This window comes from Simochromis diagramma, unplaced genomic scaffold (assembly GCF_900408965.1).
Source record: "Simochromis diagramma unplaced genomic scaffold, fSimDia1.1 OVJJ01000753.1, whole genome shotgun sequence".
NCBI lineage: Eukaryota > Metazoa > Chordata > Actinopteri > Cichliformes > Cichlidae > Simochromis > Simochromis diagramma.
This window is the reverse complement of record NW_024387523.1, coordinates 4,601,464-4,614,820: the sequence shown is the minus strand read 5'-3', so window position 1 is coordinate 4,614,820 and position 13,357 is coordinate 4,601,464. Positions and strand designations below refer to the sequence as shown.

General features: G+C 40.9%; 1 protein-coding gene across 1 annotated transcript in view; it reads right to left on the bottom strand.

The window, feature by feature from the left end:
* Positions 1 to 11,104, bottom strand: part of sdc2 (syndecan 2) — a 43,904-nt gene extending 32,800 nt beyond the window's left edge. The window contains exon 1 of the mRNA XM_040020981.1: positions 10,694 to 11,104. Coding sequence (XP_039876915.1) covers positions 10,694 to 10,753 — 60 coding nt within the window. The 5' untranslated portion in view covers positions 10,754 to 11,104. The remainder of the gene's footprint in view (positions 1 to 10,693) is intronic.
* Positions 11,105 to 13,357: the final 2,253 nt, after the last annotated feature.

The following is a 13,357-nucleotide window of genomic DNA, read 5'->3' as shown; positions in this document are numbered from 1 at the left end:
ATGAAAGCTGGGAGAGGTTGTGGTGGCACACTAAAAAGCTTCCATTATCAAAAAACCCCACCACAAGGCAACAGATGTGTTGCACAGTTTTAGCACTGTAGCTCTAAAAAAGAAAAAAGTCATAAGGCGTTTTGTGGTTACCGAGTCACACATGAAGTGCAACCACACTAAACAAAAGCAGAAGCTGCTAATCATCTTCAAACGGCTATCTTCAATAGCTTCTTCAGAGCTGATGCAGTAAATGTGGAGGCAGCTCTGTCTGCCATATACACATGTGGCAAGACCACTCGAGTTAATCAAAAAAAGCATGATGCTCCACAGTTAATGCTATAAAAGATGAAGGAAAGAGCTGATGCAGCCACGATTAGTCACATAAAATTACAGCAACTTGTCATTTGCTCTTTTTATATGATAGAGGTGATAATTAATCCTTATTAAGCATTGGCCACAAGTGTAAAAGAGACTTTTCATCTCACTAACAATGAAACTGTTTTGAGGTAAGGTATTATTCTAGTAATACTAATAAGACACAGATTTTGCCTCAACTTAGAAAGTTTAAAGTCAACCCTACTGATGCTGAGCCTAGATAATCAGAGTTTTCTTCTCACGGTGCAATTCAACAGAGATGTTTTGTTAGATCTTCCTCTCCACTCCCGTAGCTTGTAACATAGGCTTGCCGAGCTCAAGCTGAGAGATTCTTAAACCCGAGAAAAATCCCTATGGAGCCAAAGCTGACATTATACTGTACTTATTTTCACAGCCTCTGTAATCATCTTCTTGACTAACAAGCTAATTTTCTCAATAGCATAAGTACTGGTCCAAAATCACACAAGCTAGCCAAAGAGTTATGAGTTTTGGAGCTGCATGGTTTGCCAGTAAAAAACTGTCTCCTCAGATCCACTATTTCATTTATTGTGGTGAATCTGAAACCCCCTACAGTGAAAGCACAGTAAAACTGGGAGGCTCCGGCATTTCCTGCGGAGAGTGGAGGGTAGCGGTCATGCAGCCATTCCACTCAGCCACCCAATCACTTGATTAAACAAATTATCATCATCAAAGTAATCAAGCTTTGCACCCTGCCGGCCTTCATTACACCATGAAAATGGGTTTAACCATAGCATGAAAATCATATGGATTACCTTGGCTGGTGTCACTGTCAAAAACGGTTTTAGTTTTTTGGGGGGTGGCGTTTGAAAATAGAAAGCCAAATAGGCAAAGAGGATGGGTGAAAGAAGAAGACAGAATGAGGACATTGAAAACAAGACAAAAAACAAACAGACATGATTTGTTTTGAGATTAATATTAATTTGCGGAGCATTCACTTTTGTTTTTCAAAAGTATGGCAATGTCTCCGATCTAAACGTAGTCAGCAGTGCACATGTAGATTTCCAGTAAACGGGTCAAAGAGTCAGCTGTGTACCCAACTGCCGACATGACACATTCTGACTGCCAGGCTCTGTTTATCTAGATACCTCTTCCTGAAAATTTCCACCCATCAAAAGGGTCACCCTGCAAAAAAACCTAACAAAAAAACCCCCACACGCCGGCAGTCAGTGATACTTGCATTTCAAAATCAAAAATGGTTTCCATATGACATGGCTTCCCAGGTCTGAAACCTCTCTGGCCTGAATAATGAACCCAATCCCTCAGCATAATGTAGGACTGACTGCCGGGGAGCTGAACGCTGCTGATAGGGTTTACAGTTGGTGCCGAGAACACAGATGGCTGTTAACAGAATGAATTAGAAAAGATTAACTCGCCTGGTAGATTTGCCACATTAGTTCCCTTTGATCATGTTAACAAACATGGCAGAGAGATGGTCTGTGGCGTGATAAGGCTCGGGCTGCACAGTTATTGTGTGGGCAAATCTTACTTTTATTTAAATAACACTGACAGTATCAAAATGCAAAACAATGTGGAAAATTCCAATGTGGAGTTCAAAACAGCAGGCAAGATGTTGATCAAGATGCCAACTGTGCAGGCAAGTCAATTTCTTCTATGCAACTGTAATAGTTTGCACATGTTTTGCCTCATTAAGTCATGCCTGCTATAAGTTATTCATTTTCCATTTCTGTTGAAAAACTAGAGACCATCTTGCGGGACTGGAATCACACCAGTCACAACGACAATGAGTTCTCACACATGCTTATACATCAGACAGAGATGCTTTTGTAAGGGAAGCTACAAACACATTAAAAGCTTAAGTGGCTCCTCCACTTCAATTACCATTTCACACCATTAAAGTTTTGTGACTGTCTCTTCATACACCACTTCTCATTTACACTCACATGTGATAAAACCACATCTATTCTTTCTTTCCCATTTCTGCAATTCTGACAACACATTTTAAAATCAGCTACCATCCTGTTATGGCCATTTGTAGTCCGAGGGTTGCAGAAAGGAAAAAGCAATCTTGCTTGGTATATATATCTAGCTGCTATTCATATTATGCTTCTGAAACTCAAGCATTGTCAGAGAAGCTAAATATTTAACTGTTTTACTGCAGGATTTTGCATGAGAAGTAGGACAGTGAGTTTAGAACTCATTGCAGAACTCCCCTGACTTTTAAATTTACCCTAATTCTTCTGAAACATTTTGCTTCTGAATTGGTGTAAATATACTTCTCAGTAACTACTATCCTAAGAGATGCTGCTTTTTATTGCAGTACACTAACAAAAAACCCCCAAAAAAACCCCAAAAGAAATTAAGAACAAAATTAAGTATGGTGTTCCTAATAAAGTGACTAGTAAGTGTACACTGTATACGTGTTTGTGTGTGACTGTGTCTAAAAACTACTATTTATATATTTTATTAGTAGATAGCAATGTCCCTTTACATATTTTCCCTCTTTTGAACCACTGTTAGCTCATGCAGTCTTACAATATGAGTCACTGTCTCAACTGGATGGCTAATGTGGTCAGAGTTTAGACTTTCATGGGATGTCTGCCACGGTTCCAAGAGCAACTCAGGATACAGATCTGGGGTGTTGACATCAGAATTCCTTCAAATCAAAATAATGAAACTTCAGCAAAATCATCAGTAACCATTACCTTTGAAATTAAGCTGGAATTATTTGAAAACCACTTCTGAAAACTAAAATGTTTTTCTATTGCCAAAAATATGAAATACTGGAGACATTTTTAAGCCATAGCCCTATGGAAAAAAGCCCTAACATTAAATTACAGGTTATGTGCTCATAAGGAAATTATTGAAAGCTGGAAGCATTCAGCAGTTTACTTAGACTACCCACACAGAGACAAGAAGGAAGATTTCCTTTTTTTTTGTTGACACGTTATAATGGCAAACTCATCTCAGTTATGAATATTCATGAGCACTTAATTGGAGCCTTTAAAGTCACTGCTTTTCACTAAATTGAGCTTGGATAACACACTGGCCTGCATTTAAAGGAAGGAAGTGTTGTGTGCTGTGTGGGGAGTTCACTAATGAATTCCCTTCCCCAGCTCATCAACTTCCCCAAATACTCTTTGGAATCTCACCGTTTTCGCATGAAAACAGCTCTAAATTAAGTGATTGCATGGTGTTTAATTTGTGGTGGGTAATACACCCTGCATAGAAAGCATAATTTACACGCTTTAGCTCATTCAGAGCTCTTTTGACTCAAGAGGAGGGAAATAATGGAAACACCAGACATTAAAGCAGAAATGTTTCTGTTTGGAAAAATGCCAGTGCAGATATCAATTTGGAGTCTTTTTGAAACGATAAAGCGCGCTCGTAAATATGAGTGAGCACAGATGTGTTAAATGTGCCGTGCTGTTTTCCATAGCAATCTTCGGAGTTAGATGGAAAAAATCTAGCTGACGTCATGGCTTCGTATATCCACCATATTTGGATAGTGTACACATGGAACACATTTGTCCATATACCAGAACAAAGTGAGGCAAGACAGCGTCACAAGCTGCATTTCATTTCATTTCATCATTTAACGAGCCAGCCACCAAAACCTGAACTGACCACAATCTAAACTAATGATATTTAATACAACTTAAAAGGCAAAGCCTTTATTTTAGTTAAAGTCAAAGGGTAGGCTGTCTAATGTCAGAATTCCCAAATTATAGTAACAGGAACAGCATAATGTATCAATCCTGTTCATTTTTCTATGCTTTGTCCTCTATGAACACTCTTGATTTCAACAGATACTTATGTTTAACAACCGCCTGAATATCATTGCAATCTCAAAATATCACCTAAGGCCTCAATTACACAAACACAGACACCCGTCTGCCACCATCTGGCAACCACCAGCTGTAGGGAAAAGACTAACCCCTAACCTAACCAGTTGGCAAGTGGTTGCTGGAGGTCAGTGACAGTTGCTAATATGAAACTGGTTGCAAAAAGCATATGGTACTGCAACAAAAACCTACTTACAATTGTCTTGCTCACTAGTAATTTCCTGCAGTCAATTGCAGTTTACATGGAAGACCCTGACTTTGCAAACTACTCACCAAATTTTCATTTCCCAGTTTATGTCACTATTTTTCATGCAGCACTACAGCTCAGACAGTAAATGATGAGTTTCTGCAGATAAGATGGCATCATCCATGCAAACTATGGGTAACTGGGGCAATCTGCTTACTATCAAAACAATTACTTTTGGTACAAAACTTCCTCTTGCAACCTATAAAAGCATGTATTCAATTCAGTTCTATTCTGTTTATATAGCGCCAAATCGCAATAACAGTCGCTTTATATAGCACAGTAGATCGTACAACAATAGATAGAGAGAAAAACCCAACAATCATATGACCCGCTATGAGCAAGCACTTTAAAATCATCTCTGATAGGTTAGTAGCTTGAACCTATTCGCTGGAACGTTGAAGACAATATAATTACACAGCAAGCAAGACACGAAGTAGGCAAAGTTCTTCATGTTTCTCGTGCACGGGAGAGAACCGGACAAACGCCGTTCCTTCGCTTGACCCCAGTTGCTCTCGTCCGCTCCCCCGTAACACTGCTCTTTTATTGAGGTTACATGAATATGCATAGGTTCATTAACATATGACGTCTACATACAAACAAAGAGTACCTTGCCTGTGCGTTGTGTAAGTGTGTGTGTGTGTGGGGTCAGAGTGTGGCCCCATAAACGACTTCCCTTAACCTGCTGGTCTGGAAAATCCAACAGTTCATCTATATGTAAAAAAGCATTTAGACTAAAACTGACATAGCTACGTTAATCCTACCGTAAAACAATAAAACAAGGTACGACCTCTTCCCACACTCCCAGGATGTAGGTGTGCAAGCCTTTGCAGCCTGCTAAAGATCACACATCCTATCACTACACAATTGATTATACACCTCTAAGCATATATGGTTAAATATTTCTAAGCATAAATGACAATCAACAATATAAAACCTAACAATCTCCTTATAGCAAAAGAAAAAATTACAAGCAGAAATTGTATTTTATGGAAGTAGGCAAAAAATAAACAGTATGGGCAAATTCCTAAAACAAGCCGTGCATTCACCAAACAAAACCTATCAAATTAGAAGCACACTGTTGCACCACATGGTTCAAGCCCCGCACAAGACACTTTTCACACCTCACATGGCTGGCTATCTTGGCGGAAAACGACAGAGAGAGATGGTTTAAACTCCTTTTCTTTGATCTCTCTTTGTTTTTCCTTCTACTGACTTAAACTGTAAAGCAACAGGCAGTTAAAAAAAAGAAAGGAAGAAAACAGACGTCCTGACAGGGTTTTCCCCCCCATTTCTCTTCGTCAGAGCCACAATCCCCTCAACCACGGTCCTGCCAAGGAAGTTTCCATTTGCTAAGCTAATTAAACTGAAGAAAAATGGGAAGAAAAAGGGTGGGAACACGGGTGGTGGTGAGGAGAGGGGGGTTATGTTCCTGATTTGCTGTGTCTAAATATTTTCAAAAAAGATCGCGACATGTGCGTGCAAAAGGTTTTGTTCAGTGCTGTGGCTCCAGATAGGCTGTGTCCCAACACAAACTAGCACTACTGTCACTGATTTCTGCAGTAGCCGTGTCACCTTAATGTGTTTTCCCCATGCTCTGGTGGCTGGGATGACTGTGTATTTTAAACGTGTGGTTATAAACTTGCATACACACGCACACACACAGGGATGTAAAAAGGCAAAAACAGGGTCATACAAACATGCCCATTAAACACAGTTTGACTATTTGTGAGTCTCTACTAGTATGCACAAGGCGCTGCCAAAGCAAAGGCCTCTTCCAACTCATCAACAAGGGAGAGGAGGGGAGGAGAGAGGAGGGAGGGAGGCAGCTTCCTTCAAACACATACGTTCTGCAGATGTTAGCAAATTCAATACAAGCTCTCACACCTTAAGGAAAGGGAAAGAAGGGGGGGAAAAATGAGTCCATCTTTGATGACAAAAAAAGAATATATATTATTTTCCTTCATTTCTCTCCATCTGCCTGAGAGGGAATATGCTGACAGTGTTCTCAGCCCACTCTGAGACACAGTGGTAATGACATACAGCATCTTGACCGCGCAGGCAGAGATGTGGCAAGAGGGGAGCAATGTGGAAGAGGGACCCAAAGAAACAACAAGGGGGAGGCAAGAGACCATGTGTGTTTATCTACTCGTGCTTGTGCGCCAGCATGGTGACAAAACAACAGTTCATGCATGGACACAGATGGATTCAGGGAAAAGGGTGGTGGGGGGTGGGGGTGGCGTTGTGCTTTCAGTGGTCTTGCAGCCCCTGCCTCCTGTGGAGTCCATTAGCGATTGCATAATGCTTGGCAGACAGGGACTGAGTGAATGCGCCCCCTGAAGGGTCAGACACTAGCGAGGACGTAGGATGTTCTGCAGCGCTCAGAAACTCTGCGCTCCCATGTGTGTCAATGGCAGATTAATGAGAAAAATAAGAAGTCCATGCCCCCCACCCCGCTTTTTAAAAAAAAACCTGCTGGACAAAACGCAAGCAGTTCCCTGTGAGCTGGTTATTATTTAAGACTGAGGAATTCTACACTGATGCAAAATAAAAGAGCATCATTAAATATACAGCAGGATAAGCTGCAGCAGCAGCACAGCATCTGGCTCCTGCTTGTACGTGTTCATTTTTATTCTCAATACTGGCTTTATCTACCTTTTAATGCCCTCCTTATTTGGACATTTCTGTTCTCGCATATATTTCCCTGCTGGTCCTCTCCTTTAATAGTATTCTCCTCTGGATTGAGTAGCGATTGAATAAGAGAAATATTTTGCCCATGCATTGCAGACAGGCATTTTACTTATTCATCATGAAGACTATTGGAAATGAAGTGCTTAAAAAAAAAGCTTGTTGCTGTTAACAATGGTGAATGGAGAGAAATTTCGAGTGTACACACCTCATTCAGGCCCTGAAAGCCTTGTGCTTTGCAAAAAAAGAAGAAGAAAAAAAGAAAAGCAACACATTCAGTTCAGTTGAATTGGATATAACTAAAAAAAAAAAGAAAACATTAAGAGCGAAGAGAATTAAATATGAAAGAAATGTGTTTTCAAGATTAACATAAGCTTCATATCAATCTAATCACAAGGTAATAACAGTGTCAGTTATTTGCTCTTGGTCGAGGAAAGAATAATGTGTGTGAGTGTATTTGTATCTTTCTGGTAGTTTGAGGTTGTCTGGAAAAAAAAAAGCTTAAGTTGAGAGGAAGGTCAGTTAACATTTGTGTTTTTGCTTTAATTACCACCAAAGCAGCAGATACAAAACAGTCATTTTAGTCATTTAATGAATCTTGAATACAGCTGCGGGACCTAGATGACATATCCTTTTCAGTACAGAGTCAGCACCTTCTCCCCTCCCTGAAAAAGCCATCAAAGGCTTCATCTTTAGTTTTGTATTTGTTGCATTGCCCTTCTCAACCTTGAAATATTCTTAAGGCTCAGGCTTGGTGTGTCTTTTTGTCTGTTTGAGGATAGGATCCAGCCTCACTTGCCCTTTTGAGACGATACAGCTTTCACCCCAGATCATCTTCATGAATGGGGCAAGTCTACAACAAATGTCCAGGAAAAAAATAAAAACTGTCAAATCTTCCATTCAATGGCTACAAAATACTGTGAATTTGAACCGGACCATTCACTGTAGCTCTGTCTCCTTAATCCTTCAATTTTCTTTCCCATCACACTCCAGTTTTTCCTCGACTGTCCTTGGAAGAGAGGCTCACACAATATCCAGCCCTCCTCTGAAGTCATTCCTTCTGAGAACGAGACAGTACTCAGAAGCCCCCCCACCCCACCACCCGTAAATCACAGATGTAAAGGGAGGTGAACAACACCCCCGCTTCCCACCAAAACATGACACAAATTACAGACCACAACATCTGGTGAGTGGTGTGCACCAAAACACAGCAGGGTGGGCTGAGGATATATAGCCTAGCTTCACTCAAACTCATCCTCCTTGTTCACAGAAGTACTTGGAAGCAGAGGCGTGACAAAGGGTAAGGTTGTAGTGGTCGTCAGCCGATAAAGACAATCCTGGCTGACTGAAATTGAGCTTTCTCTAGTTGTAAGGGAACCAAAAAACCTAAACAAAAAAACAATTGCATGTTAACTCTAGATGAGCTAAATCTAAAAGAGAGACAGAGGGTTTACATCCACCTTCTACTGGCATATGGTAGTGCCCTGAAGCTGTTGCAGGATGTGCCCGCTGTTACGAGACTATTTTTAGACCAAACTTATTGAAATACGCCAATTCTGGCATGCTCACACTCAAAGGTTACTCAAGCATGTAACACAGAACACCTGAAAGCAAACAAGTTAACATGCAAACTCGCCACTAATCAGCTCTGTTACGATCATGCCTCTTACACTTTGATTGACTTGAAGTAAATGTTTAGGTCATGTTAAAAGGTACAAACACCCTGTTTCCACAGGTAGCCTGCTCTAAAGATAATGGGTTAATCCTGGAAGGCTATTGATGTAGAGCTTTTCTCCTTATCAAAGTAACCCCAGGGATTGTCTGACCAATTTGTTCGGATGAGAGCGTATTGACCAACCGATCGACATGACAACTCAAAGATTTCAGACCTTGAAAAATGACAGGGGAAACAATCAGACCGCTGCAGCTCCACACTAAGTACATCATCTTTGAGAGATATGACGACCGCACGCAAGCACGGTTTAGCAAAACCCGTCTTTTCATTAGCATGTGCAAAGACCTCACATGTGAGATTGCTGTAAAAGAATTACTCAGCAAGCAAGCTGGTGAGCAGGAAAGCAAACCAAAACACGATAAGTAAAAGAGGCACTAGTGGCGCCTAGAACTGCAGGGTAACAAAGAGTCCTGTCTCTTGCTCTGTGGTGATATAATTCCTTCTCTGAAGCCAGGAGCAGTTAGTTTTATCATTAAAATTTCAAAAGCCTCTAAGTGTTACAACATACCTCTGTGATGTAGTGGGGTAATTAACACACAGACAGATGTGCCTGAAGCAGGTTATCAACCACTTGTCAACATCGGTGCCAATACTGAGAATCAATGTCACGTGTCAATTTCCATCAAGGCCTTTAGGGGACACTGATAAAGGGAGGCCAGTAATGATCAGGTTAAAGTCTGCGTGTGCCTGCGTGTATGAATAGTTGATGAAGATTTAAAAGCATGCAACTATGTGACAAGTTTTGCCAGATATTATATTTTATTCATATGAATCTAAAATGTAGCAAAAATTTCATTATAGGTCTATAATAGAAACCTCTGAGTATAATTGTCTCTTGTACTGAAATTTTGAGGACCTTTACAAAACTTAGCACCCTATAGTCAAAGTACAGTGAAGACTCAAACGGTTTCTTGCAGACACAGAGAAAACATTAAAATAAAAAAAAAATGTGAAAAAAAAGTACTCTGGGGGTGACATCATGTAAAACAATGAGTCATTAAAACAACAGTGACTGAATCAGCTAATTGGACAAGTGGTTCTAACAGTGGAGGAGGCACTGTGCCAGGCGACAAGTCACAACCCACAGAGAAACAACAGGAGGGGACAATAATGACAGAGGCTGCACATAAAAGTGCCAAAATCTGTCATTCCAACAACCCAGCCAATTTACAGGGCGATGCCCACTCAGTTAGGAGACTTACTCTAGCCTGAAACTGGGAAGAGATAAGGGAAACTTCAGATTTTAAGCATCATTAAGATGATTCTTGTCATCAAAATGAAGGGAGAGGGGGGGTAACAGAATTCTCCAGTCATGATGACATTTGCACTACTACTAATGTGGGCATGAATCTGCACAGTTGTCTCCATGGGGATTAAGAGATTCTCGTGAAATCACTGCAATACAGCTGCACAGAGCACCTCGTAGCCAGTTTAGTGACCCCTCGTTCCAGCCTAACTTTGCTCGTATAACGGCATTTAAAGTATGGAAGACTAAAGCCGAGCACCTCTGGGTAAATAAGAACGAAGGCAGGTTTAAATCTAAAAGAAGTGAATACTTGAGCACAGGGGCAGCAGTACCTTTATTGTAGCTGGGTAGATTAGCTGACAACGATTTATCATTCTAGACAACCCTTCTCGTTATTTGCCGTGAAATTAAAGACTTTTTTTTTTGCTTGGAAAAAAAAATAATGCTTTGACGGGATTTCTCTAACAGCTACAAACAGCAGCGAGTTGTCTCTACGTGGACCCAAGTCGCCTTCCTCGCCCCCCTTCACAGCCCAACTCAATGCTCAGTAGTTTAAGTTTGCTTTCCAAAAACCCCCCCAAAAAACTTACCGTTTCCCCGGCGAGGAAAACAACCAGCCCGAGGGTCAAAATTATCCAAACGTTCCTCATAATTCCTCTTTGAGAGTTAAAAACGCGTTGTGGCAAACGAAATGTCAAATGTTTCCCCACTCTTCTTCTTTCTCCCTCTCGTTTTCCTTGCACCCAACTCCTGCCGCTTCTCTCTCTCTCTCAGGAGTGGGATCCCACCGAATACGTGTTGCGTTTTGATTATTCCTCCTCCCCTCACCCCGGGCACTTCTTTTTTTTCTTTCTCTCTTTTTTCTGCTGTGTAAAATCTGACTAAATGTATGTAACCGTACAAATGCGCACGGTTTAACAGCGAGGTCCTCCGCGCTCCGGTGTGTGTCAATGGAATCTGCACGAGACACCTCGCTCGCTCTCGCTCTCCCTCCGCGCGAGCGCTCGCTCAGAATAAGAAAGGGGCAAAGTGTAGAAGCGCGAGCACGTCGCTACCGGCGCTCCGGTGAGTGCGTGCGCTCCTTTCGACCGAGTCACCGCGAGACGCAGAGAGAACTTGCGAGCGAGCGACCAAAAACAAGGCAGTAACGACACTCACAACAAATCGCTCGTGTAGTTTTATTGGTGTACAGTAAGTCTTTATTTTAATTAGTTTACTATTGTCTATTATTTGCAACTCGGGAGGTCGGATAACAATTCTGCACGAGGATAAAAGGCTCGGCTAAATGAGCCATTTATCTCCTTGTCTGCGTAACAATCCTTAATTGCACCGTAATGAGGATTACACAGTTTAATTCAGCAACTGCGCCAATTTACAATCAAGCCTCGAGTTTGTCGTGCAGCATTTCTACCAACGCATTGATTAGCTTCTGCAGCTGTATTTTTGTATCAGTAAACAGGCTTTATGTGAATAAAGCGCAAAGCACCCCGTTAGAAACACGCTCACAACATGGGTGGAAATAATGCTATGGGCAAAGTCTCCCCCTGTTGGTATAAGTTGACAACTTTCTCTAGAGGCTTAAATCTCCAATTCTGCAGTTTGTGATGAAAACCAAAGCTGAACATTTAATTTCTGATTCAGAAAAACTACGTTTGCTTTCACCTTCTTTGCACCTTTTTTTCTTCTTTGTTCGCAGATTTATTAAGTATGTCGAGTGGTTCCTGGTTCTGGTAAGTCTTTAAGTGTTAGGTAGCTCTTGGTAGAGTATTGCACCATCACTGGTTGTGTTATTTCTAGTGAATTCTTCATGTTTGCAAATCATCAGCTCAAGCCTCTGAGGCAACACACACACATCCTGACATCTTCAGATTCACAAGTGCTTTTTCCTCCCTCATCGAACCGTATTAAAACAAAATAAAATACTGAAATAAAATGCCATTTGACTCAGAAAGCATGGGCACAAAACTAAATTCCAAGGAAACCTTTTTTTGAAAGATTCCCTGAGCGTTATTGAAAGGCTATTAGACAAATGTGGTATGTTTTAATTACATTTCAATCAGTGGCAGACACTTTTGTACAAAGGGTGGTAAAAATCAGAGCCGGAGCGTATCAGAGAGAAGCCTTTGAGATGGAGAGCTTCAACACGCTGTTCCACTTTCCACCTGACACAAGTGGCACTCTGCTTGTTGGTGCATGAAAAAAAGTTGCAAGCAATCACCCCTCCTTTTTTTGAGGGGTTGGGAGAAGTTGCTGAAGGAAAATCAAGGTAAACAGCATTACTGAAAGAAGATGGTTTTGTACTTTTGCAGTAACATAAGCACCATATACTCCAAATTGCTCACTAACATAAATAATTCACCAGAATATTTTGTGGAAGGAAGTGTCATTTAAAACCAAACTATTTCCAGCTGTTTGCATGGAATTAAAATTAATTTCACTACCCTGTGCTGAGTTGAGAGTGTACAGTCAGTAGATTAATTATTCTTTTTTTCCTTGTGTTTTGTAAAATTGGCTTTAGGTTTCAGGGGCACAATTAAATTCTAGGAATGGTCATGTGATGGTTTACATGAACTAAATTAGGCTTTATTATGCTTTTCTAAAGAGAAAAGCATCATGAAGCATACTGGGATTTAATTCTTTATATCAGAAATGTTAATGAAAAACCTTTACTTGTTTTATCTCCAAATAGTTTGACTGTCATTAAACAGCAAATTTGACACACAAAGTAAGTAAAAATATTCCTCAGATTACATTTTGATGAACAGCCTTTTTAGTTTAACTTAAGTTGTTGTCAGTACTCCCGAGCCAGTTTAACACCTCTGATTATTAATCCAGGCCAGTGAGCGAGAAGCATTAACAGACAAGACAGGTTTCACTCTGTCAAGTATCTGTCAGTTTGCCTGTTATTAGCCACACCGATCTAGAGGAGGAGGAAGGCAAAAGGAACAAGGGAGGAGACAGAGAGGGAAAGTGATATTAATCATCAGGGGGGAAAGACGGTAGCCAAAGAAGAACAAGAGTAGCATGTGACCTTTACAGTTTTCCCTGTGCCTGTCTTTAGATCATTCATCCTCTGTGACCTGAATAAAAACAAGCAAGAAAACTGAATTGTGTCAAAGGCACTTGGGCAGAAATCAAATACACTTCAAAATTTTTGAAATTAAAACTATATCCTGCGACCCATCCCCCGTCCTAATGCTTCCCAGGCTCTCTTTCCTATCCTCACAGGGCTTAAGTCTACTCCTGGTGTCCCA